General features: G+C 43.5%; 1 protein-coding gene across 2 annotated transcripts in view; it reads right to left on the bottom strand.

The window, feature by feature from the left end:
- The window catches only part of DSCAM (DS cell adhesion molecule), a 518,766-nt gene that overhangs the window by 228,914 nt on the left and 262,500 nt on the right, over positions 1-27,352 (bottom strand). For both annotated transcript variants that reach the window (XM_077293859.1, XM_077293860.1), the window contains exons 12-15: positions 11,746-11,945; positions 11,328-11,424; positions 10,028-10,156; positions 943-1,110 (exon numbers count right to left, since the gene is read on the bottom strand). In XM_077293859.1, coding sequence (XP_077149974.1) covers positions 943-1,110; positions 10,028-10,156; positions 11,328-11,424; positions 11,746-11,945 — 594 coding nt within the window. The remainder of the gene's footprint in view (positions 1-942; positions 1,111-10,027; positions 10,157-11,327; positions 11,425-11,745; positions 11,946-27,352) is intronic.

Below are 27,352 nucleotides of genomic sequence, written 5' to 3'. Positions count from 1 at the left end.
AAAAACATGTACTGTATATACTGCACTTCAGGTTTCAAGTACATTGTATGCCATAATAATTTATTAATGTAATTTATTTATCCCATCTCCTAAAAACAGAAATAAAAAGTGATCAAAAACTTCATAAAAAAAACCATTGACTCTCAAACAATTTGCCACGTGTCGAAATATACAAATCTCATGGGCCTTAGGCTATGTGCACACGTCAGGATTCTTTGCAGAAATTTCCTGAACAAAACTGGACTTTTTCTGCAGGAATACCGCATGTGGGTTTTTTTGCGTTTTTTGCGCAGGTTTTTCTGTGGATTTTTCGCTTTTTTCCCCGGAGCTTCCCCAATTCAATAATATAGTGGCAAAAACTCTGCAAAATTAATGAACATGCTGCATTTTTTTCCGCAATGTGTTTTTTTCCGCAACATGCGCACAAAAATGGCAGATTGCATTCTAATAATAGGATGCTTAATGTAAGCTTTTTTTTAGCGGTTTTATCGCGTTATTATAGCAGAAAACCACCTAAAAAATGCGAAAAATCCTGAACGTGTGCAGACAGCCTTAGGCTATAGCAACACAAAAATACTTATTTTATAAATAAAAGTGTTTTTATTGTGTAAAAGTTGAAAATACAACAAAAAAGCAAACAGAAAAAATACTGAAAAGGAAATAAAATAATAAAAGACACATATCACATGTACCCCAAAATGAGGCTAACAGTCATCATATGGCTACATATTCTGTACTTTAAGGGGAATCTTTCAAATATTTCCTCCCGTTTGTTGCTGTATGAGAGCTGCATGTTATAGTTGTCTGTGTTGACAATGGGGTTGTCTGTGACGTGATGACCCCTTTATCTGCCCCTTTAATATGGGCCTGAGAGCAGTAACTGGTGACTATCCTACATGCCCTGTATATAATGGTTACGCTGGTGTCGCCGGCGTCCCGTACCGGCTTCCTCAGTGGTGATGGTGAGCTCATTGCTGGCTTCGCTCTTGCCTATATGGTTTTTTGCATACATCCGGATGTTGTAAGTGGAGGATGGGTGGAGGTCGATGATGGTCGCCTGGTTGAGTTGAGGTGAGACGTCTTTGGTTCTCTGGACGGAATCCCACGAGTCTTGTAAAGAGAGAAGAACACAGTGAACATAACAAAAAAAGCCAAGATGGCAGCAATAATGCAAGACAACACAAGGAAGAACAACCTGAAAATGATGTCCGCATTGTGGAAACCCACCCTTATGGTCCTGCTTACTATTTTCTGAGACCTACGGCCTCCGGACCCCATATACACTTAGGATGGAATGGACATATTTGATATTACACCCGTGGATCTTAAGGACGAGGCCTCACGACTAGTGTTGTACTGTACTGCCATTTGTTAAAATCAGAACATATTAATAAAGCTGGTTGAAAAATCTGTATGACTAAAGCAATATGGAAGTAAACTAAGGAAATGTTGATCTTAATCCCTTCAATCCCCGGCCTGATTTCACCTTCATGAACAAATAATACAATTCTGACCACTGTCACTTTATGTAGCAATAACTCTGGAACACTTCACCAGATCCCACCGATTCTGAGACATATGGTACTTCATGATAGGGGTGAAATTTCTTCAATATGACGTGCACTTTTTTATAAAAATATCGGAAATTTTACCAACATTTTTGAAAATTTTGCAATTTTCAAACTTTTAATTCTTATACCCTTAAATCAGAGAGCTACGTAACATAAAATAATTAAGTCACATTTTCCACGTGTCTACTTTACATCAGCACCATTTTTGAAACATAATTTTTGTTAGGACGTAATATTTCTCATTTTTACAACAAAATTTGCAAACCCATTATTTTTAGGGACCACCTCACATTTGAAGGGACTTTGAGGGACCTACTGTATATGACAGAAAATCTCTACAAACTGCACCTCTCAAGGTGCTCAAAACCACATTCAAGAAGTTTATTAACCCTTCAGGTTTTTCACAGGTATTAATGAAATGTGGAAGTAAAAAGCAATCAATTTACTTTTTTTTGCAAAAATGTTTTTAGCCCCAACCTCTTTATTTTCACAAGGGTAACAGGAGAAAATGCACAGTACAATTTGTTGTGCAATTTCTCCTGAGTACGCTAATACCTCACATGTGGGGGTAAACCACTGTTTGGGAGCATGGCAGAACTCAGAAGGGAAGGAGCGCCATTTGACTTTTCAATGCAAAATTTGCTGGAATTATCAGCAGACATCATGTTGCAAATGGAGAGCCCCTCATGTGCCTAAATAGTGGAAATCCGCCACAAGTAACCCCATTTTGGAAACTAGACCCATGAAGGAATATATCTAGATGTGTAGTGAACATCTTGAGACCCCCACCAGATGCTTCACAAAAGTTTATAATGTAGAGCCGTAAAAATAAAAATGTACCACAAAAATGTACTTTTAGCCCCAAATTTTTAACATCAGAGAAAGCTTTGGCCTAAAGCCCCTCCCTTATAACTACTCAGCCCTTCTCCTCCATTACCTGTGCACTTGACCCAATCCCATCGTACCACATCCTAAACCTCACCACAGCCTTCATCCCAACCCTAACCCACCTCTTCAACATGTCACTAACAACTGGTTTCTTCCCAACTTGCTTCAAACATGCCTCCATCTCACCCATCCTCAAAAAGCCCTCCCTAAACCTATCCTTTGTGTCTAGCCATCGCCTCATATCACTTCACCCCTATGCCTCAAAACTACTGGAACAGCACGTCTATCTTGAACTGTCCTCCCATCTCTCCTCCTGCTCCCTCTTTAACCGCTTCCAATCTGGCTTCTGACTGCATCACTCCACTTAAACTGCCCTGACTAAAGTCAACAATGACCTACTAACTGCCAAATCCAAGCGACACTACTGTCCTCCTCATCCTGTCCTCTGCCTTCGATACAGTGGACCATTCCCTCTTACTACAGATTCTCTCATCTCTTAGCATCACAGACTTGGCCCTATCCTGGATCTCCTCATACCTAACAGACAGGACATTCAGTGTCTCCCACTCACTCACACACCACCTCCTCCTCATCATCATCTCACCCCCTATGTGTCTGTGTCACCCAAGGTTCAGTCCTAGGACCCCTGCTATTCTCCATCTCCACCTTTGGCCCAGGACAGCTCATAGAGTCCCACGGCTTTCAGTACCATCTCTATACTGATCACACACAAATCTACCTCTCTAGACCCGATATCACCTCCTTACTAACCAGAATCCCACAGTGTTTGGCAGCTACTTTATCTTTCTTCTCTGCTAGATTTCTAAAACTCAACATGGATAAAACAGAATTCTTCATCTTTTTACCATCTTACTCAACCCACCCGAAATGGCCTATCTAGCCATCAAAGTCGATGGCTGTTAACTCTTCTCTGTCCCACAAGCTCGTTGCCTCGGGGTAACCCTTGACTCTGATCTCTCCTTCAAACTACATATCCAAGCCCTTTCTGATTCCTGCCAATTCCAACTCTAAAATATTTCTCGGATCCGAATATCAAAAATCTGAAAAAACACTAGTGCATGCCCTCATCATCTCCCGCTTCTACTGCTGCAACCTTGCTGCTTTGTGGCCTCCCCTCTAACACTCTCGCACCTCTCCAATGTATCCTAAGCTCTGCTGCCTTACTAATTCACCTGTCCCCCAGCTATTCCCCGGCCTCTTCTCTTTGTCAATCCCTTCACTGGCTCCCCATTGCCCAGAAACTCCAGTTCAAAACCCTAACCATGACCTACAAAGCCATCCACAACCTGTCTCCTCCATACATCTGTAACCTAGTCTCCTGGTACTTACCTACACTTAATTTCTGATCCTCACAAGATCTCCCTCTCTACTTCTCCCTTATCTCCTCTTCCTACTCTCGAACTCTCTATCCCAACATATCAGACTCTCACCTACTGGAGTAACCTTCAACAGGAAACTGAAGACATACCTCTTCCGACAAGCCTACAACCTGCAGTAACCCTCGTTGCACCATACTGCTGCATGACCAGATATGCCCTCACCTACTGTACCCTCACCCATCCCTCGTAGACTGTGAACCCTCACAGGCAGGGTCCGCTCTCCTCCTGTACCAGTCGGTGAGTTTTGTTCAAAATTATTGTACTTGTTTTTTATTATGTATACCGTACTCCTTTTCACATGTAAAGAACCATGGAATAAACGGGTCTATAATAGTGATGAGCGAGTATACTCGTTGCTCTGGTTTTCCAGAGCACGCTCGGGTGGTCTCCGAGTATTTATGACTGCTCGGAGATTTAGTTTTCCTTGCCGCAGCTGCATGATTTGCAGCTACTAGACAGCTTGATTACATGTAGGGATTGCTTAGCAACCAGGCAACCCCCACATGTACTCAGCCTGGCTAGTAGCTGTAAATCATGCAGCTGTGTCAACAAAAACTAAATCTCTGAGCAGTCACAAATATTCAGAGACCACCCGAGCAAAGAGTATGTTCGCTCATCACTAGTCTATAATAATAATAAATCGTAATAATAACAAAAGCTCTATGCATGGTCTAAGGGGCTGGTCTGTAGCCTGAGGACCCAGATATTGTCATGACGACATCGGGTCACCATGGCAACAATCGGGCCCTTGCGATAACGTGAGTGAAATCTGATAATTCAGGGTGAAACCTGTCTTCAGTGAATACACACTTTCCCATTACTGAGAAAGAAGATGACAATTGGTGCTCATAAAGTTCGAATGTCTGTGTCAATTTCTAGCTCCTCCCCTCTATAGAATGTGTGTTCCCCAGCTCCTCCCCTCCATAGACTATCTGTGTCTGCCTCTAGGTCTTCCCTTCCATGGAATGTCTCTGTTCCACTAGCTCCTCCCCTCCATACAATGTGTCTGCCTCTAGCTCCTCCCTTCCATGGAATGTCTCTGTTCCACTAGCTCCTCCCCTCCATACAATGTGTGTCTGCCTCTAGCTCCTCCCCTTCATAGAAAGTCTGTGTCTGCCTCTAGCTCCTCCCTTCCATGGAATGTCTCTGTTCCACTAGCTCCTCCCCTCCATACAATGTGTGTCTGCCTCTGGCTCCTCCCCTTCATAGAAAGTCTGTCTGCCTCTAGCTCCTCTTCCCCATAGAATTTTACAAGCACCAATTCTTCACTTAATTTAGATTTATAATAAAGATCTGACTTGAGAGTGAAAGATTTATCCAGGAGGAGAAAGGATGAGATTTCACTGATACAATATATCATGAAGTTTTTTCATTTTCATGTGTACTATTAACTTATGAAATAAAAATTAAAATGGTGGTCACACTTTAAGAGACAGTATTAGAGTATGGTGGAGGAGCAGAGGATCAATTCTATAATCTGACCACACAGGGTTTCGGCGCACTTGACCTTTCTGGGATCACACCCAGAGGTCCGGCCCGGCTTTCCTAATAAGCTGGATGTGCTCAGATGCTGAGCTAGCATTACTCTATCTGCTTACCATAGTAACGGCGGCCGGTTTCCCCCTTACAGCTAGGTTTCCAATTTTCGGTTTACAAGACACAGCTCCACATACTGACCTCACTTTAAGGTGAGCAAGTCACAAATATAAAGAGGGGTACGATACAAGATATTCCACTTTACTGATTATACAGTGAAAATCCTTTTAGGGGAAATCTGGGACTTTAAAAAAAAGGCATGTAGTTGCTAACAGAGGCAACTACCTATGTGTTATACCTGGCGCCACTGCCTAATGGGGTAAACAGGCTGTCAATCAGCACGACATCAGTAGTCCCGTTGTGTTAACAGGAAGAGAAACTGCTGCTCTGTTGACAGGGAGAAGCTGAATCTCTGGCAGGAGCGGTCAATGATCAGGAACGGGTACAACAGGCAGGTAGTTGCCTCTGTTAGCAACTACATGCCTTTTTTTAAAAAAAAAAAAAGTCCCGAATATCCTCTTTAAACATTGTCTGTCCTAAGGATCGGCTGAGGTTTGACACAGCACAGCTCCTCACGTCACATAGTGGCTATTCTGGGGTACTGCAGTTCAGCTTTTATTAAGTGAATGTGATCTGAGCTGCATTAGTTAAGAATGGCCACTATGCAATGTACGGAACAGCAGTTTTTTACAAGTATATGCCATTAGTTAATCACTGAGCATCTGACCTTTGGGACATCCACAGTTCCTGAGAATGAAGGGGCCAAAGAGCGGATTCAGAGCTCTTTGCCTGCATAGATGTGCAACCAGACACCTGGCTGTGAAGAGACCAGGACATGAATGGTGCAGCGTTTTACCAAGTGGCCAGTGCAGAATAAACACTGTAAATGGGATGGAGCACTATATCAGGGTGTGGGGATCCTGAATTTGGCGCCTCCACACATTGGCCCTTGAAACATAAGGAGTAGGCAGGCAATGACCACAATAAAGGACAGTAATACTGTGCCAAAATGTTGAGGTAACACTATGGGACACACAAGGGGGTAAAACACAAAAATAGCGTACACAGGGAGTAAAGGTTGCTCATCCCCTTGTATATGCATGTCTCCCAACGGTTGGGGATTCAGCGAGACAGTCCCAGATTGGGTAGGCTGTCCAGGGTGGTCGGTGGCATGGCTAGCCTTTAACTGTGTGTTTAGGATGGAAATACAGTTGAATTTAATGGGGAAGCAGAGAGCCGTCAGCTCCCCTCCCCACCATTCACGTTAGGCTCGGCACAGGCAGCAGAGTGGAGCTCTGTGCTTCTCAGGATGGTAATGGGGCAAAGGGAGTTTGTTTCTTATTTGCCATTGGAGTAGAGTGGAGAGGCACCAAGCCGAGGTGGATGGGGGCACAGTGGGGCATCACACTGTATGGGGAGACATCGTACTGTGACAGGAGGGGCACTGTGGTGGCATCATGCTGGGTGGAAAGCGCCATTATGTGGGAAACACTGTGGGGGCATGATATTGTGTAAGGAAGGCACTGTGAGGGTATTGAGAGCCATAAAAGAGACGAGCACTAACGGGCTTTACAAGGGGCACTACTTCTGAGGTCGCGGCGAGGTTGAGGGAGTGTATCTCTCTTCCCTAGCTCTCTAAGTTGGAAGTCATGGTACAAGTTGCGATCGACCGCACATTAAGAAGGCAGAGAAGAACCCAGCCCTGAATATCCTAAGCACAACTACCTTGTGATAGAGCCGTGGCATAGCTCAGGCCTAGGAATGCCCTAGAAGAATACCAACCGTGGTCCAATTCATTAAAGCTGTCGTTTTGTAGCCACTCAATGACAGGGGTATGGACTCAGTCTGGTTATTTTAACTTCGCTGACATAATCAACTATAAAACGCAAATTTTACATTCCTATGATAAGCTGAGAACAACATTCTCCCTCCATTCTCTTTCATTATTCCAGCACTCTGCCTCATCATTATTCCACGGTCTGCAGATCTCCATTCGTACTTCCTTCGAGAGACTATGCAAGAATGCTTCAACAACAAATGGTTTAATATCCAGAATTTACAATATTCTACAGACTCCAGACACAAAGCCCTTATCTAGACACTCTTATATGCTCAAATGGGAGGAATATCTGGGTAAAATAATGACCGTGGTAAAGTGGAGAAATGTTTGGAGCAGAGCAACTAAGACTGCATTGTATTTCATACAAAGAAAATCAGCACAAAATCCATCATCTCTGGTACCATGTGCCTGAATTTTTACATAGAATGGACCCATCTGTTCCTCCCCTGTGCTGGCGGTGCGTCCTGTCTAGAGGTTCTAGTTTTCATATATTTTGGGACTTCCCTTTGATTAAACCGTTTCAGGTGAAAGTCCAGCTCCTCACTAAGGAAATTATTGGAGTAGATGTTCCTCTAGATCCTCAGCTCTTTCTGTTAGTTTTCCCTGGTCCATATCTAAGAGAGCCATTAAATTGCTTTTACATATGCACGCTGTCTGATTTCCTACTATTGGAAGCAAACCTCTCCACCTTCCCACTAGATCTACTGTATGTTCTCGCATCGAGGATATCAGGAACTCTGAATACCGGGCGGCCCTTAACGACAATACTGTACAGAGGTTTAACCTTGTTTGGTCTCCTTGGGATTTATTTTGGGCCATGTTAAATATATGACTTCTATGAGAAGGATATTAATAGGTCACAACATTCTATATCATATCCCCCTTTTACCTTTTGTCTGAGTCTATATGTTTGTTTGTTCCTTCATGAACCTTTACCCTTTATATACCTGAAAATGTTTAACCGGAAGTTAAAGTAATATTATGGAATAATATTGGTTGGCAACCTATGAATTATAGTGAAAAATTTAAAATGGCTACTTTTTGTTTCTTTTCCTATAAAAACTGAAAAATGTATTTAAATAAAAATTACAATTAAAAAAAAAGCCTTGTTTTGTCTTAATGGGGGGCGTGCAGCAGTAAGATGCGCCAAGTTCATTAAGAGTCGTAAGCGACTAATGAGTGCAGCACATTTATCAGTGACGTGCGCCTCATCAGAACTGTGACTCTGAGTGGAGAATATGGCTGGAAGTAACGCCGACACTTTCCTTGAATTTGCGAGGCTAGCCATGTCCCATCTTCTCCCTAACTCTGCCTGTTTTAGTGGAGCTGCTTAAAATTGGGGTGAAAACACCAAGAGCCGTGAAAGTGTTTTATGCCACTTTTCGGGCTTCCTGTCCACATGGCCGCTATGAGGCCCATAACTTGGGGAGGGGCGGCGTCGCTCGGCACCACTCATCATAATTTCAAAGGTATGTCCATCCTCAGGACGCAGATATCATTGAATAGAAGGGCAGAGCTGAAGGATTTGTGATCCACCATTCACCTTGCGCTCGTGACTCAGACTCTGTGATCTGCAGGCACAAAGACGTCACTACACCTCGTCTGTAGTGTGGAGCCTCAGTACTCACACTGCACAGAGCGGAGCAGCGCACCGGGGATGGGACGAGACGAGCAGTGTTTTTTGTTTTTGTGGGGGCCAATCACTTTGAACGTAGGGCTGGTGGGGGCTAATCATTCTGAATGGTGGCCAATCACACTGAATGTACCACTAGTGGGGGACAATCACACTGAATGGTGGCCAATCATACTGAATGTAGGGCTGGTGGGGGCCAATCATACTGAATAGGGAGCTGGTGAGGCTAGTCACACTGAATGGATAGAGGGGACAATTATACTGTGTGGGTGGGGGTGGAGGGGAAATTATACTGAGTGAGGGGCTGGTGGAGGCCATAATACTGAGTGCGGGGGGGATTATACTAAGAGGGTTAATGGTGGAGGTCATAATACTGAGCTGGTGTGGGCATTATACTGTGTGAGGGCCTGGTGGGGGCCATAATATGAGTGAGCTGTAGACTCTGAAGGCCTTCATTCTGTGTAGGGGTCCTCGTACTGAGTAGGAGGCTGTTATAGTCCTCAAACTGAGCAGGGCGATGTGGGGGCATCATACTTTACATTCTAGACCTTATGTGTAGAGTGAAACTGTGGGGGATTCACTCAGGGGATACCATGTTTAGTGACCGTGAAGGTGAGAGCATTTTTGGAATCATCATTCTCTATAAAAGTGATACAAGGGGTATTGCTGGTGCGAGCGCTAAGAGGTTTCAATAGGGACATAATTACTGTGTATGGGGCGCAATACGTGTGCTTTTCCTGGTTTATAAAGGTTGGTAGATATGATATTTATATATAATTTTGTGGTATCATATCTATAAACTTTTATAAGTCAGGAAAAGGACATGTACTGCGCCCCATACACAGAAATTATGCTCCTATTAAAACCTACTGTATATGTCCCTATATACACACATTCACTTTTTTGTTTGGTGGGGGGGGGGAATTAGAACTTTTGCTATAGGGTCCTGTGATTTCTATGTATACCACTGCCTGTGGCTGCTATCATGTCCTCTAAGTAGGGATCATAATCTAGATTTCGGCAGCCAGTGTGAATGTAGTGGAGTGCTAACACGGGTAAAACCATGCGGTGTGAGGCAATACTACGCGTGGCCAGCAGATGGCGTCACAGTACCAGGTTCTGCCGGTATGACTGCCGCTCGGTCACAATATGCTGATACCTGATTTGTTTTTGCATTCGATATCGTATCCTGTGATTGGGCTGTTGCCATCAAATCCCATAGTCCAGCGGAGAGCGATGCTTCGGGCTCGAACTTCTCGGATCTCGATTTCTGGAGGGTCTGGAGGTTCTGGGAAGAAATGACACATGTGTATAAGCGGTTTAGGTGCTTATAAGGTGTAAATCCAACATTATAGGAGATCTCTAATAATCGGTTTGGGATCACCTTTCTAATAATTTGTAGGGACCCCCATCAAACGTGTGGATACTTGTTTTTTGTGATAATCCCTTTACTTTCATATAAAAAAACGATCAAAATTTGAGAGTCCTCAGTGGTTGATACCTTTTAATGGCTTCCTGAAAAGATGGTACAAACTGCAAGCTTTTGAGACTACTCGGGTCTGATCGGGGGGTGCCCATTGTCAGACTCCCACCAAACTGATATTGATGCCCTTATCTATTGCATTATTCCTGTGTCCTGTTGTGTATGAATATGTGACTCTTCAGAGATTTTCAGTTAGCCATTAAAAGGTATCAATCACTGAGGACTCTCAAATTTTAATATCTTTCTATCTACTGGCTAATACGATACAAAAGATATATATTTTTCCTGTTAAAAAAAACAACAAAAAAACCCCTGAAATTCATAATTTAAAAGGTTTGTGTAGGACTTCAAATGGGTCATTAATATCAGTTTGGTGGGGGTCCGACAACTGGCACCCCCTAATCAGCTGTCTGCAGCCGCCGCTATTCAGAACCGACACAGCACACTGCTCCGTATTCTGTGTAGTGGCCGTTCTTAGGTACTACAGTCCAGCTCCTCTTGAAGTGAATGGGAGCTGAGCTGTCGTAACCCAATACAGTTATGCTAATACTAATCAATATCTAAGTTATGGAATACCCCTTCAATATTTTACTTCTAACCCGAGACATAATAGGCTCAAGTCTCAGGCCTGAGGCCTAAGGCTGCACCACTGAGACAACATGCCTCCTTATAACAGTGCTGCCATGGAGAGCTTGTGTGAATTTACCATCTGCATCAATATCTACATCCGGCCTGGATTGAATACATGTGAATATTTATGTGGAGGGCGATTTCTGGAAAGTCTCCTTTCAAGGTGAGTGTTGGAGTCTGATCACATGTGATAATGTGTGCAAACTGTAAAGCGCTGCGGAATATGTTAGCGCTATATAAAAATAAAGAATATTTATTATTAAGTGAAGAAATGTAATGAATAGGATGTGAGTAACGTCAATGTTCGCCATTCCAGCGCACGTCGGGAACTACTACTCCCATGTACCTTGCACTGTGAGCTGGATCATCCCTCGACTTTCTCCAAAAGAATTTATGGCATGACATGAGAAGAATCCAGAATCCTCGCGGACTGTGGGCAGGATCTGCAATAAACAGAATAGAACCAGGTACTTTTCAGATATCCGCCGACATGTGTGGTTCCAGGGCCTGAAATCACTAGATTTAGTTTGACCCATGAAGAACATGAAGAACCTCCACAACTATTGAGGAGTGCAGCATTCATTCCAACCAATAATAGCAGATACTACGGAAAGTGCACCTTGGTTTTGAGGCTGCTTTATACCATAAATTAGGTGACTGCTATAAAGAAACCTCTGATTAGGACACATCCTATTAGATTCAGAAATCTACCCAAAGTGGGTTCACCAGTAACCACGGAAGGCGACTGAGACAGCAGACCATACCTGCAGTATGGAGAGCACTTCATCGCCCACCTCCTTGGTGGACACCTGGTACCGGGACATCTCAGGGACGTTTATCATGCGATCCTCCTTCTCCCAGCGCACTATGATGGGCTTCTCACCGTGGGCCGTGCAGTTCATCTCCTTCTTTTGACCTTGAGTTGCCAGTGTGGTATTAGGGTAGGAAATGATTCTTGCCGGAACTACAAAAAAAAAAGGCAAAAAGATATTAGGTAAGAAAGATACTGTAGATTCCATTACCTGATGCCCCCATGCCATAGAGTTCCATACAAATGTTTATTTTTGTATTAGTTAATGACATATTTCAGGGGTCTAAGGGGCAACATTTCTCCTTATAGAGAGTGACATACCAGCTCTGGCTTGTCAAGGTAAGGAGGCTTATTCGCCATGCAATGCTCCCCTGGGAAATATAATATGCAAATTGCCTCTTCAGAGAAAAAGAGGACTTAACTCTATAGCACCACCTATTGGAAGTAGCGATCCTACAAGTCACAATCAACCCTTTAACGAGTCGTGCAATAGGACTTAGGATAAAAGCCAAATCAGTATCTCAATTCGCAGACACGGTGTTTAGGGCTGTTGGCCCTCGTCCAGAGCCTCCTAGCCAAATTAGTTCTCATGCTTCACACTGACGAGGGCCAACAGCCCGAAACACCGTGTCTGCGAATTGAGATACTGATTTGGCTTTTATCCTAAGTCCTATTGCACGACTCGTTAACCCCTTCATGACCCAGCCTATTTTGGCCTTAATGACCTTGCCGTTTTTTGCAATTCTGACCAGTGTCCCTTTATGAGGTAATAACTCAGGAACGCTTCAACGGATCCTAGCGATTCTGAGATTGTTTTTTCGTGACATATTGGGCTTCATGTTAGTGGTAAATTTAGGTCGATAATTTTTGAGTTTATTTGTGAAAAAAACGGAAATGTGGCAAAAAATTTGAAAATTTCGCAATTTTCACATTTTTAATTTTTATTCTGTTAAACCAGAGAGTTATGTGACACAAAATAGTTAATAAATAACGTTTCCCACATGTCTACTTTACATCAGCACAATTTTGGAAACAATTTTTTTTTTTGCTAGGAAGTTATAAGGGTTAAAATTTGACCAGTGATTTCTCATTTTTACAACAAAATTTACAAAACCATTTTTTTTAGGGACCACCTCACATTTGAAGTCATTTTGAGGGTTCTATATGGCTGAAAATACCCAAAAGTGACACCATTCTAAAAACTGCACCCCTCAAGGTGCTCAAAACCACATTCAAGAAGTTTATTAACCCTTCAGGTGTTTCACAGCAGCAGAAGCAACATGGAAGTAAAAAATGAACATTTAACTTTTTAGTCACAAAAATGATCTTTTAGCAACAATTTTTTTATTTTCCCAAGGGTAAAAGGAGAAACTGGACCAGGGACGTTGTTGTCCAATTTGTCCTGAGTACGCTGATACCTCATATGTGGGGGTAAACCACTGTTTGGGCGCACGGCAGGGCTCGGAAGGGAAGGAGCGCCATTTGACTTTTTTAATGAAAAATTGGCTCCAATCTTTAGCGGACACCATGTCGCGTTTGGAGAGCCCCCGTGTGCCTAAACATTGGAGCTCCCCCACAAGTGACCACATTTTGGAAACTAGACCCCCCAAGGAACTTATCTAGAAGCATAGTGAGCACTTTAAACCCCCAGGTGCTTCACAAATTGATCCGTAAAAATGAAAAAGTACTTTTTTTTCACAAAAAAATTATTTTAGCCTCAATTTTTTCATTTTCACATGGGCAACAGGATAAAATGGATCCTAAATTTTGTTGGGCAATTTCTCCTGAGTACACCAATACCTCACATGTGGGGGTAAACCACTGTTTGGGCACATGGTAAGGCTCGGAAGGGAAGGAGCGCCATTTGACTTTTTGAATGGAAAATTATCTCCATCGTTAGCGGACACCATGTCGCGTTTGGAAAGCTCCTGTGTGCCTAAACATTGGAGCTCCTCCACAAGTGACCCCATTTTGGAAACTAGACCCCCCAAGGAACTCATCCAGAGGCATAGTGAGCACTTTAAACCCCCAGGTGCTTCACAAATTGATCCGCAAAAATGAAAAAGTACTTTTTTTTCACACAAAATTTCTTTTAGCCTCAATTCTTTCATTTTCACATGGGCAACAGGATAAAATGGATCCTAAAATTTGTTGGGCAATTTCTCCTGAGTATGCCGATACCTCATATGTGGGGGTAAACCACTGTTTGGGTGCACGGCAAGGCTCGGAAGGGGAGGCGTGCCATTTGACTTTTTGAATGGAAAATTAGCTCCAATCGTTAGCGGACACCATGTCGCGTTTGGAGAGCCCCTGTGTGCCTAAACATTGGAGCTCCCCTACAAGTGACCCCATTTTGGAAACTAGACCCCCCAAGAAACTTATCTAGATGCATAGTGAGCACTTATAACCCCCAGGTGCTTCACAGAAGTTTATAACGCAGAGCCGTGAAAATAAAAAAATAATTTTTCTTTCCTCAAAAATGATTTTTAGCCCAGAATTTTTTATTTTCCCAAGGGTAATAGGAGAAATTGGACCCCAAATGTTTTTGTCCAGTTTGTTCTGAGTACGATGATACCCCATATGTGGGGGTAAACCACTGTTTGGGCGCACGGCAGGGCTCGGAAGGGAAGGCACGCCATTTGGCTTTTTGAATGGAAAATTAGCTCCAATCATTAGCGGACACCATGTCGCGTTTGGAGAGCCCCTGTGTGCCTAAACATTGGAGCTCCCGCACAAGTGACCCCATTTTGGAAACTAGACCTCCCAAGGAACTAATCTAGATGTGTGGTGAGCACTTTGAACCCCCAAGTGCTTCACAGAAGTTTATAACGCAGAGCCATGAAAATAAAAAATAATTTTTCTTTTCTCAAAAATGATTTTTTAGCCCACAATTTTTTATTTTCCCAAGGGTAACAGGAGAAATTGGACCCCAAAAGTTGTTGTCCAGTTTCTCCTGAGTACGCTGATACCCCATATGTGGGGGTAAACCACTGTTTTGGCACACGTCAGGGTTCGGAAGGGAAGTAGTGACGTTTTGAAATGCAGACTTTGATGGAATGCTCTGCGGGCGTCAGGTTGCGTTTGCAGAGCCCCTGATGTGCCTAAACAGTAGGAACTCCCCACAATTGACTCCATTTTGGAAACTAGACCCCCAAGGGAACTTATCTAGATGTGTAGTGAGCACTTTGAACCCCCAAGTGCTTCACAGAAGTTTATAACGCAGAGCCGTGAAAATAAAAAATGTGTTTCCTTTCCTCAAAAATATTTTTTTAGCCCAGAATTTTTTTATTTTTGCAAGAGTAACAGGAGAAATTGGACCCCAAAAGTTGTTGTCCAGTTTCTCCTGAGTACGCTGATACCCCATATGTGGGGGTAAACCACTGTTTTGGCACACGTCGGGGTTCGGAAGGGAAGTAGTGACGTTTTGAAATGCAGACTTTGATGGAATGCTCTGCGGGCGTCAGGTTGCGTTTGCAGAGCCCCTGATATGCCTAAACAGTAGAAACCCCCCACAAGTGACCCCATTTTGGAAACTAGACCCCCCAAGGAACTTATCTAGATGTGTAGTGAGCACGTTCAACCCCCAAGTGCTTCACAGAAGTTTACAACGCAGAGCCGTGAAAATAAAAAATCATTTTTCTTTCCTCAAAAAAGATGTTTTAGCAAGCAATTTTTTATTTTCACAAGGGTAACAGGAGAATTTGGACCCCAATATTTGTTGCCCAGTTTGTTGTGAGTACGCTGATACCCCATATGTGGGGGTAAACCACTGTTTGGGCACATGTCAGGGCTCGGAAGGGAAGTAGTGACATTTGAAATGCAGACTTTGATGGAATGGTCTGCGGGCGTCACATTGCATTTGCAGAGCCCCTGATGTACCTAAACAGTAGAAACACCCCACAAGTGACCCCATTTTGGAAACTAGACCCCCGAAGGAACTTATCTAGATGTGTGGTGAGCACTTTCAACCCCCAAGTGCTTCACAGAAGTTTATAACGCAGAGCCGTGAAAATAAAAAATAATTGTTCTTTCCTCAAAAATTATGTTTTAGCAAGTAATTTTTTATTTTTGCAAGGGTAACAGGAGAAATTAGACCCCAGCAGTTGTTGCCCAGTTTGTCCTGAGTACGCTGGTACCCCAAATGTGGGGGTAAACCACTGTTTGGGCGCACGTCGGGGCTTGGAAGGGCGGGAGCACCATTTGACTTTTTGAACGCAAGATTGGCTGGAATCAATGGTGGCGCCATGTTGCGTTTGGAGACCCCTGATGTGCCTAAACAGTGGAAACCCCTCAATTCTAACTTCAACACTAACCCCAACACACCCCTAATCCTAATCCCAACTGTAGCCATAACCCTAATCACAACCTTAACCCCAACACACCCCTAACCACAACCCTAACCGCAACACACCCGTAACCCTAATTCCAACCCTAATCCTAACCCTAATCCCAACCGTAACCCTAATCCCAACCCTAACCACAACTGTAACCCCAACACACCCCTAACCCTATCCGTAACCCTAACCACAAGCCTAATCTTAACCCTATTTCAAACCCTAGCCCTAATTCCAACCCTAACTCTAATTCCAACCCTAACCCTAAGGCTATGTGCCCACGTTGTGGATTCGTGTGAGATTTTTCCTCATGATTTTTGAAAAATCTGCAGGTAAAAGGCACTGCGTTTTACCTGCGGATTTACAGCAGATTTCCAGTGTTTTTTTGTGCAGATTTCACCTGCGGATTCCTATTGAGGAACAGGTGTAAAACGCTGCGGAATCCGCACAAAGAATTGACATGCTGCGGAAAATACAACGCAGCGTTTCTGCACGGAATTTTCCGCACCATGGGCACAGCGGATTTGGTTTTCCTTAGGTGTACATGGTACTGTAAACCTGATGGAAAACTGCTTCGAATTCGCAGCGGCCAATCCGCAGCGGCCAATCCGCTGCCAATCCGCTGCGGATCCGCGGCCGATCCGCTGCGGATCCGCTGCGGATCCGCTGCGGATCCGCTGCCAATCCGCTGCCGATCCGCTGCCGATCCGCTGCGGATCCGCTGCGGATCCGCTGCGGATCCGCGGCCGATCCGCTGCGGATCCGCTGCGGATCCGCGGCCGATCCGCTGCGGATCCGCGGCCGATCCGCGGCGGATCCGCTGCCGATCCGCTGCCGATCCGCTGCGGATCCGCGGCCGATCCGCTGCGGATCCGCGGCCGATCCGCTGCGGATCCGCGGCCGATCCGCTCTGTGTGCACATGCCATAACCCTACCCCTAACCCTAACCCTACCCGTAACCCTAACCCTACCCCTAGTTCTAACCCTAGTTCTAACCCTAACCCTAGTGGAAAAAGAAAAAAAAATATTTTCTTTATTTTATTATTGTCCCTACCTATGGGGGTGATAAAGGGGGGGGTTTATTTATTATTTTTTTATTTTGATCGCTGTGATAGAACCTACCACAGCGATCAAAATGTACCTCTAATGAATCTGCCGGCCGGCGGGCGCACTGAGCATGCGCCCGCCATTTTGGAAGATGGCGGCGCCCATGATGGAGGCGGACGGGGACCGGGAGCCTCGGTAAGTATAAGGGGGGGGAGATCGGGGCACGGGGGGGGCGTCGGAGCACGGGGGGGTGACATAGGAGCAGGGGGGGAGCGGGCAGGAGGACGGGGGAGCGGACAGCAGGACGGGGGAGCCGGCAGGCGGACGGAGGGGACCGGAGGACTAACGGAGCACTGGGGGGGCGATCGGTGGGGTGGGGGGGGGTCACATTAGTGTTTCCAGCCATGGCCGATGATATTGCAGCATCGGCCATGGCTGGATTGTAATATTTCACCAGTTTTTTAGGTGAAATATTACAAATCGCTCTGATTGGCAGTTTCACTTTCAACAGCCAATCAGAGCGATCGTAGCCACGGGGGGGGTGAAGCCACCCCCCCTGGGCTGAAGTACCACTCCCCCTCTCCCTGCAGATCGGGTAAAATAGGAGTTAACCCCTTCACCCGATCTGCAGGGACGCGATCATTCCATGACGCCACATAGGCGTCATGGGTCGGATTGGCACGGGTTTTCATGACGCCTATGTGGCGTCATGGGTCGGGAAGGGGTTAAAGGGTTGATTGTGACTTGTAGGATCGCTACTTCCAACAGGTGGTGCTATAGAGTTAAGTCCTCTTTTTCTCTGAAGAGGCAATTTGAATGACATATTTCAAGAACTCACTTGAATTAATGCAAAATGTAATGACATGTAATGCTGCATTCCGGCATTTAGTGGCCGCCATAGAGACAATGAGCAGCAAACTGCTTTACGGATTGTTGCAAATGTAGTTTATGTGCATTTTGCTGCTTCATAAAATCAGACAAAAATTGCTATAAAGTTACAACTGTAGCATTAAATCAGTAGCAAGTAAGAAAGTTAAGCCCAAGCGGCCATATTACTTGTCCCCCAACTTTAACTGGTTGGGTTAAGATAATAAATAATAATTATTTTATTTCTATAGCAGCAACATATTCTGCAGCACTTTATATTTTAGAGGGGACTTGTACGGACAATAAAAGACATTACAGAACAATAATAATCACATAAATCAACATAAACCATGAGGGCCGTGCTCGCAAGCTACAATCTAAGATATGGCTTTAAGAATGTTACAATCTGAGAGAAGTTGATGGGACTGAACTCTCCCCAGGTTCCTCCTGCTCCAGTCTTATGATGATAATTAGCATTAATTAGCAGCATTGTTTGATGTGGGGCATTAATAGGGTCCGACAGCGATTGGATTGCCAGCAACGACCAAACAGCGAGATCTGATTCAATGCGTCAGGGTGAAGGCTGCAAACAATTAGGGATCATATCTCATTCACTTTGAAGCGAGTTTAGGTCACATGATGGGAAAGGGCTTTGATTTAATTGTAACAGTGAATGTGAGTGTTAACGAGAGTGTAACAAACAGAAGCACAACAGAGACTAGCTGTCCATGCTATGTGGCCGTCAGTGCTATGTGTAGTGTGTCTATTAATAATATAGAGGCACTGTCACTATCAGTATTATGGAGTGTAGTGTGTCTATTAATAATATAGAGGCACTGTCACTATCAGTATTATGAGGTGCAGTGTGTCTATTAATAATATAGAGGCACTGTCACTGTCAGTATTATGGGGTGTAGTGTGTCTATTAGTAATATGGAGGCACTGTCACTATCAGTATTATGAGGTGTAGTGTGTCTATTAGTAATATGGAGGCACTGTCACTATCAGTATTATGGAGTGCAGTGTGTCTATTAGTAATGTGAGGGCACTGTCACTGTCAGTATTATGGAGTGCAGTGTGTCTATTAGTAATATGGAGGCACTATCACTGTCAGTATTATGAGGTGTAGTGTGTCTATTAGTAATATGGAGGCACTGTCAGTATTATGATGTGTAGTGTCTTTATTAGTAAAATGTAGGCACTGTAACCATCAGTATTATGAGGTGTAGTGTGTCTATTAGTAATATGGAGGCACTGTCACTGTCAGTATTATGCAGTGTAGTGTGTCTATTAGTAATATGGGGGCACAGTCACTGTCAGTATTATGCAGTGTAGTGTGTCTATTAGTAATATGGAGGCACTGTCACTGTCAGTATTATGGAGTGCAGTGTGTCTATTAGTAATGTCATGCATACAAGGACCTGCATTCTTCTGGTACTCCCCTTTACCTTAAAGGACCTTCCGGTCACATGTCCCCCATCCACCAATGACGGCAGGCTGGGTGGTACGCGCATTGCCGTTGTGTTCCTGGCGCCTCCGCCTGCCGGCTTCACATCCCTCGGGGCCGCGTCATCTGGACGCGGCGTCAGGGATCACGTGGGCTGGCGGCGGATGGTGCCATGGTAACATCCAATGGTTATGCGCGTCGCTCCACACTCGTTCCCGCTGTTCATTGGGTGCTCCTTTTATAAATACTTTCCCTCTTCTGGATGACGCCACCCCCTGACGAAGGCTGACGCCGAAACGCGCGTCGGGGTCGGGCGCATCCAGGAGATGGTTTCTTATTATCCACAGGTAATAGCGTTTGTGGCCATCATTATTCTATTATTTATCATTAGCAGCAATTATTATATAGACTTTAATCTCTGAGTTTACACTGGTCTTTGCCATCTTGGCTCACAGTGACCTTGCACTTGCACCTTATTATTATCGTGTACCTTTATACACATGCTTGCTGTATGACCCATTTAATAGCAATCACTGTATGCACTTTACTCTCAGTGGATTTTTTTAGCTTACGCCATTCCAACTTATAGTTTGTTGCACTCGCATCTTATTTTTAAGGTACACCCTTGTACACACCTTTTTTACATTATTCCTGTGGATATTTATTATCAGTTTTATTATATCATTTTTTTCTCTGGTGCCATGCATGTATTTACTCATCCATTTATTCATATCTGTGATCTCTTCATTATCATGTAGTCACCTTAATATTTTGTCAATAATGCGTCTCCGTCTCCTGGTGTAGTGCCCTGCTTTTTTGGTTCCCCCCCCCCCCCCCCACACACCATTTGGTGTATCTTATTCTTCAATAAACAATATTATTTAATATGACTATTTGGGCATGAGTTCGGTCTTTTCTGTTCTTCTTTTTTGCTTATATATTAACGAGTTCTCCACTATTCTGTCCATATTGGTATACATAGTCGGTATGACTATGAAATTTTGCTTTTTGTAATACACTTCTTGGATTGATTCATTCTTTATGTATACCTTGCCTTGAGATTTTCATTTAGTATTATGGGGTGTAGTGTGTCTATTAGTAATCTGGAGGCACTGTCACTGTCAGTATTATGGAGTGTAGTGTGTCTATTGGTAATATGGAGGCACTGTCAGTATTATGATGTGTAGTGTGTTTATTAGTAATATGGAGGCATTGTCAGTATTATGAGGTGTAGTGTGTCTATTAGTAATATGTAGGCACTGTCATTATCAGTATTATGAGGTGTAGTGTGTCTTATTAGTAATATGGAGTGGAGGCACTGTCAGTATTATGAAGTGCAGTGTGTCTATTAGTAATATGGAGGAATTGTCACTGTCAGTATTATGGAGTGTAGTGTGTCTATTAGTAATATGGAGGCACTGTCAGTATTATGAGGTGTAGTGTGTTTATTAGTAAAATGTAGGCACTGTAACTATCAGTATTATGAGGTGTAGTGTGTCTATTAGTAATATGGAGGCACTGCCACTGTCAGTATTATGATGTGTAGTGTGTTTATTAGTAAAATGTAGGCACTGTAGCTATCAGTATTATGAGGTGTAGCGTGTCTATTAGTAATATGAGGGCACTGTCACTATCAGTATTATGGAGTGTAGTGTGTCTATTGGTAATATGGAGGCACTGTCTGTATTATGATGTGTAGTGCGTCTATTAGTAATATGGAGACACTGTCAGTATTATGGAGTACAGTGTGTCTATTAGTAATATGTAGGCACTGTCACTATCAGTATTATGAGGTGTAGTGTGTCTATTAGTAATATAGAGGCACTGTCAGTATTATGGGGTGTAGTGTCTATTAGTAATATGGAGGCACTGTAACTGTCAGTATTATGGAGTGCAGTGTGTCTACTAGTAATACGGAGGCACTGTCAGTATTATGAGGTGTAGTGTGTCTATTAGTAATATGCAGGCACTGTCATTATCAGTATTATGAGGTGTAGTGTGTCTATTAGTAATATGGAGGAACTGTCACTGTCAGTATTATGAGGTGTAGTGTGTCTACTTGTAATATGGAGGCACTGTCAGTATTATGAGGTGTAGTGTGTCTACTTGTAATATGGAGGCACTGTCGCTGTCAGTATTATGGAGTGCAGTGTGTCTACTAGTAATATGGAGGCACTGTCAGTATTATGAGGTGTAGTGTGTCTATTAGTAATATGGAGGCACTGGCACTGTCACTGTCAGTATTATGGTGTGTAGTGTGTCTATTAGTAATATGGAGGCACTGTCACTATCAGTATTATGAGGTGTAGTGTGTCTACTTGTAATATGGAGGCACTGTCAGTATTATGAGGTGTAGTGTGTCTACTTGTAATATGGAGGCACTGTCGCTGTCAGTATTATGGAGTGCAGTGTGTCTACTAGTAATATGGAGGCACTGTCAGTATTATGAGGTGTAGTGTGTCTATTAGTAATATGGAGGCACTGTCATTATCAGTATTATGAGGTGTAGTGTGTCTATTAGTAATATGGAGGCACTGTCAGTATTATGAGGTGTAGTGTGTCTATTAGTAATATGGAGGCACTGTCAGTATTATGGAGTACAGTGTGTCTATTAGTAATATGTAGGCACTGTCATTATCAGTATTATGAGGTGTAGTGTGTCTATGAGTAATATGGAGGCACTGTCACTGTCAGTATTATGGAGTGCAGTGTGTCTATTAGTAATATGGAGGCTCTGTCAGTACTATGGAGTGCAGTGTGTCTATTAGTAATGAGGGCACTGTCACTATCAGTATTATGGAGTGCAGTGTGTCTATTAGTAATATGGAGGCACTGTCATCAGTGTTATGAGGTGTAGTGTCTCTATTAATAATATGGAGGCACTGTCACTGTCAGTATTATGGAGTGCAGTGTGTCTATTAGTAATATGGAGGCACTGTCAGTACTATGGAGTGAAGTGTGTCTATTAGTAATATAAGGGCACTGTTACTATCAGTATTATGGAGTGCAGTGTGTCTATTAGTAATATGAGGGCACTGTCACTGTCAGTATTATGGAATGCAGTGTGTCTATTAGTAATATGGAGGAACTGTCATTATCAGTATTCTGAGGTGTAGTGTGTCTATTAGTAAGATGGAGGCACTGTCACTATCAGTATTATGAGGTGCAGTGTGTCTATTAGTAATATGGAGGCACTGTCACTGTCAGTGTTATGGAGTGCAGTGTCTATTAGTAATATGGAGGCACTGTCAGTACTATGGAGTGCAGTGTGTCTATTAGTAATATGAGGGCACTGTCACTATCGGTATTATGGAGTGCAGTGTGTCTATTAGTAATATGAGGGCACTGTCACTGTCAGTATTACGGAGTGCAGTGTGTTGTGAATTCCGTTCTGGAGCTCCCTCCTGGAGCTCCCTCCTGTGGTTGCTAATGGTATTTTTGTGAGTTCTGCCCTTGGGCTCCCTCTGGAGGTTTCGAGTGGAACTGCTGCTCCTTTGGGTAGCTGTGGCAGCTGCCTTCACTAATCGCCTTGCCTGGGTTTGTTATTTAAACCTGCTCTGGGCTTTAGTTCATGCCAGCTGTCAATGTCCTTGGCTTGGATTTGGTTCTCTCCTTGGATTTCTCATATGGCCTGTCCTTGTCAGCAAAAGATAAGTTTTTGCTAGTCCTTGTTTGTCCATTTGCTTGGACACTATTGCTCTGCAAATATGTCTCTTTTTGTCCAGCTTGTCACTATGTCATATTCAGGCTAGCTGGAAGCTCTGGGAAAGCAGAATTGCCCCTCCACACCGTGAGACGGTGTGGAGTTCATTTTTGTAAACTCTGCGTGGATTTTGTAGTTTTTAATACTGACCGCACAGTATCCTTTTCTCTCTGTCTATCAAGTTTAGTATTGGCCTCCTTTGCTGAAATCTGATTTCATTTCTGTGTACGTCATTTCCCTCTTCACTCACAGCCAATATTTGTGGGGGGCTATCTTTCCTTTTGGGGTTTTCTCTGAGGCAAGATAGCTTTCTATTTCCTTCTTTAGGGGTAGTTAGTTCTTAGGCTGTGAAGAGGTGTCTAGGGAGAGTTAGGAACATCCCACGGCTATTACTAGTGTTGTTGTTAGGATTAGGGACTGCGGTCAGTAGAGATACCACCTTCTCAGAGCTCGTCCCATGTTGCGTTTTAGCCACCAGGTCATATCAGTGTGGCCTCTTAACCACCAGGTCATAACAGCAGTGTGTCTATTAGTAATATGGAGGCACTGTTATTATCAGTATTATGTGGTGTAGTGTGTCTATTAGTAATATGGAGGCACTGTCACTGTCAGTATTATGGAGTGCAGTGTGTCTATTAGTAATATGGAGGTACTGTCACTGTCAGTATTATGGAGTGCAGTGTGTCTATTAGTAATATGGAGGCACTGTCAGTATTATGAGGTGCAGTGTGTCTATTAGTAATATGGAGGCACTGTCACTGTCAGTATTATGGAGTGCAGTGTGTCTATTAGTAATATGGAGGCACTGTCAGTATTATGGGGTGTAGTGTGTCTATTAGTAATATGGAGGCACTGTCAGTATTATGGGGTGTAGTGTGTCTATTAGTAATATGGGGGCACTGTCAGTATTATGGAATGTAGTGTGTATTAGTAATATGGGAGCACTGTCACTGTCAGTATTATGGGGTGTAGTGTGTCTTTTAGTAATATAGAGGCACTTTCGCTGTCAGTATTATGGGATGTAGTGTGTCTATTAGTAATATGGGAGCACTGTCACTGTCAGTATTATTCTCCCATTGATGCGGAGAAGTAGTCATGTGCATTAGCAGAGAAACACCCCTAAAACATAATGTTTCCACCTCCATGCTTGACAGTGGGGACGGTGTTCTTTGGGTCATAGGCAGCATTTCTCTTCCTCCAAACAAGGCAAGTTGAGTTAATGCCAAAGACCTCGAAACAGCACTCTGAGAAGCCAGCTTCTTTAGCAATGACCTTTTGTGGCTTCCCCTCCTTTTGGAGTGTATCGATGACTGCCTTCTGGACATCTGTCAAGTCAGCAGTCTTCCCCATGATTGTGGAGCTACTGAAACAGACTATGGGAACTTTTGAAATGCTTAGTAAGGCTACGTTCACATTTGCGGTCCTCGCCGCAGCGTCGGGCGCCGCAGCGGCGCCGCATGCGTCATGCGCCCCTATATTTAACATAGGGGCGCATGGACATGCGGCGCACTTGCGTTTTGCGCCGCATGCGTCGCTGCGGCGCCCGCGTCGGTGCGCAGAGGACGCAGCAAGTTGCATTTTTGCTGCGTCCAAATTCAATGAAAAAAACGACGCATGCGGCGCAAAACGCAGCGTTGTGCATGCGTTTTGCTGCGTTTTTATTTGCGTTGTGCGTTGCGGCGCCGACGCTGCGGCGCACAACGCAAATGTGAACGTAGCCTAAGCCTTTGCTGTTGTTAATTATTATAATTTACTGAGATAATGACTTTTGGGTTTTTATTGGCTGTAAGCCATAATCATCAACATTAACAGAAATAAACACTTGAAACAGATCACTCTGTCTGTAATGACTCTATATAATATATGAGTTTAACTTTTTGTATTGAAGATATGAAATAAATTAACTTTTTGATGATATTCTAATTTAGCCAGAAGCACCTGTAGATGTGGGATAGACAGACAGACAAATAGATAGATTGATAGATAATTGAAGTAGCACTCCAAGAGTTTGGGAAAAAACTGCGATTTAATAGCCAGGAGGGGGCTCAGCAACAATTCGGTTCTGTTGCGAACCTTCCTCAAGCCTTGAGAAAGGACCAAAAAACAAAGACCCGTTACATAGGACAAGGGAAACTGCGAAGATGCAAGGACAGGTGATTATAACATATTTTGTTATTTTAATCTTTTACTATTCTTTAAAACATGTAGGCTGGATTTGTACAAACCAGATCGCAACATTTTTGGATTTTCTAAAATCTGAAATTTTGTGGAAATTTGTACAGAATTCGATCTGTTGTGGATGTATTCTCTGATCTTTAGTTATGAATTTTACTGCTTTCAAGAATCCACCCTCACGCCTCAAAGAAAAGCTAAAAATGCTACTTTTCTTCTATTTGGATGGGAGAAATTAGAGAAGAGCGCGGAGCTGCCGGGACTGTGGCATCTCTGAGATAATTGCGCTGATATAACGGACTATAAACTGGCAGAGCGCTTCAGACATTCATTTGGCAGAAAATGTACATTTGTAAAGACAAGGCAGACGCGCGGCTCGTATATTAACCGATACTTAATGGACTGTTCAGTCGGGAAAGCTGGCGCGGGGCACCGCTCTCAGATGGAGAGGCCGCTGTTTAGGATAATATGGAGAGCGGCACAGATGCTGGTGATCATAGCTACAACCTCTCCATGATTATTACAAGATTTATTGCAATTACACGCTGCGTCGATACCCAATGATCCAGTCCAAAATATCCTGGGAGCATAAAAAGCCCCAAAAGTGGAAAATGAATTGTGTAACTAAAAGGTGGTGTAACGCAACCAAACAACTTTAACTCCTAAGTGACTGCTTCCAGGGGTTGCAGCAATCAGACGAGTCTCTGGAGCAGCAGAACTGCTGGGTTGCAGCACACCTAGAACAGCTTCGCCAGCGACTTATGTCATGGCAAGCGGCTCAGTTCCCATTTACCTAAACCCCATTTATCAAAAATATAATTAAAAATTTTTTAATGCCCATTTCTCCCAATAATCAGGAAAACACACAAGAAACCTCTCACTGCTGCGACCAATATTGCTTTTGGTTGTTTTTTCCATCCCTTCTTCCAAGAACCAGAACTTCTAAGTTGTAGTTTTGAATGACACCGCCTATTTTTACCATATAATGGGTTGAAAAATGGGAAAAAATTTCTAGTGGGGTGAAATGATGAAAAAACAATAAAACAGCAATTCAGCAATCCTATGATGATTTATTTTATATACTGTGATACCACAGACAGAATTGCAGTACTTACAGTGGCTTCAAAAGTTTTCACCCCCCTTGGCTTTTTACCTATTTTTTTTAAATTACAACCTGTGTTTAAAAATGTTTATAATTCGATGTGTGTGGTGCATCAGCACTAAATAGTCTAAGTTGGTGAAGTGAGAAAAATACTGGCATAAATTAAATTTATGGGATCAAATAACTAAAAATTGGCATGTGCATATTTATTCACCCCTTTTGCTATGAAGCCCCCTAAAAATTTCTGGTGCAAGCAATTTCCTCCATATGACCCATGCTTAGTGATAGATTGCACACAGGGAGACGTCCTAAGTGTCACATGTCGGTCAGTATATACACTTTACCTTTTCTGAAAGGCCACAGAGGCTGCAACACCATTAACAAGAGACACCACTAACCAAACACCATGAAGACCAAGGAGATCTGCAAACAAGTCAGGGACCAAGTTGTTGAGAAGAACAAGTCAGGGTTGGGTTATAAAACAATATCCCAATCTCTGATGATCCCCCGGAGCACCATCAAATCCATTATCATCGAATGGAAAGAACATGGTAGCACAACAAACCTGCCAAGAGAGCGAGACAACCAAGACTCTCAGTCCGGGGAAGGAGGGCGTTAATCAGAGAGGCAGCACAGGGAACAAAAGTAACTCTGACATTCCCAAACAGAGACTGGAGTATCTGTCCATAAGACCACAATATGCAGTACACTCCATAGAGGTGGTCTTTATGGACGAGTGGGCAGAAAAAGCCTTTACTTACACACAAAAATTGTAAGGCTCGTTTTGAGCTTGCAAAAAGACATTTCGGGGGCCCCCCAAATGTATGAAGAAAGTTGCTGTGGCCAGATGAGACCAAAATTGAACTTTTTGTCCACCAAGGTAAACGC

The sequence above is a fragment of the Ranitomeya variabilis genome, chromosome 3 (genome assembly GCF_051348905.1).
Source record: "Ranitomeya variabilis isolate aRanVar5 chromosome 3, aRanVar5.hap1, whole genome shotgun sequence".
In the NCBI taxonomy this organism is placed as follows: domain Eukaryota; kingdom Metazoa; phylum Chordata; class Amphibia; order Anura; family Dendrobatidae; genus Ranitomeya; species Ranitomeya variabilis.
This window is presented reverse-complemented; position numbering and strand designations above follow the sequence as displayed.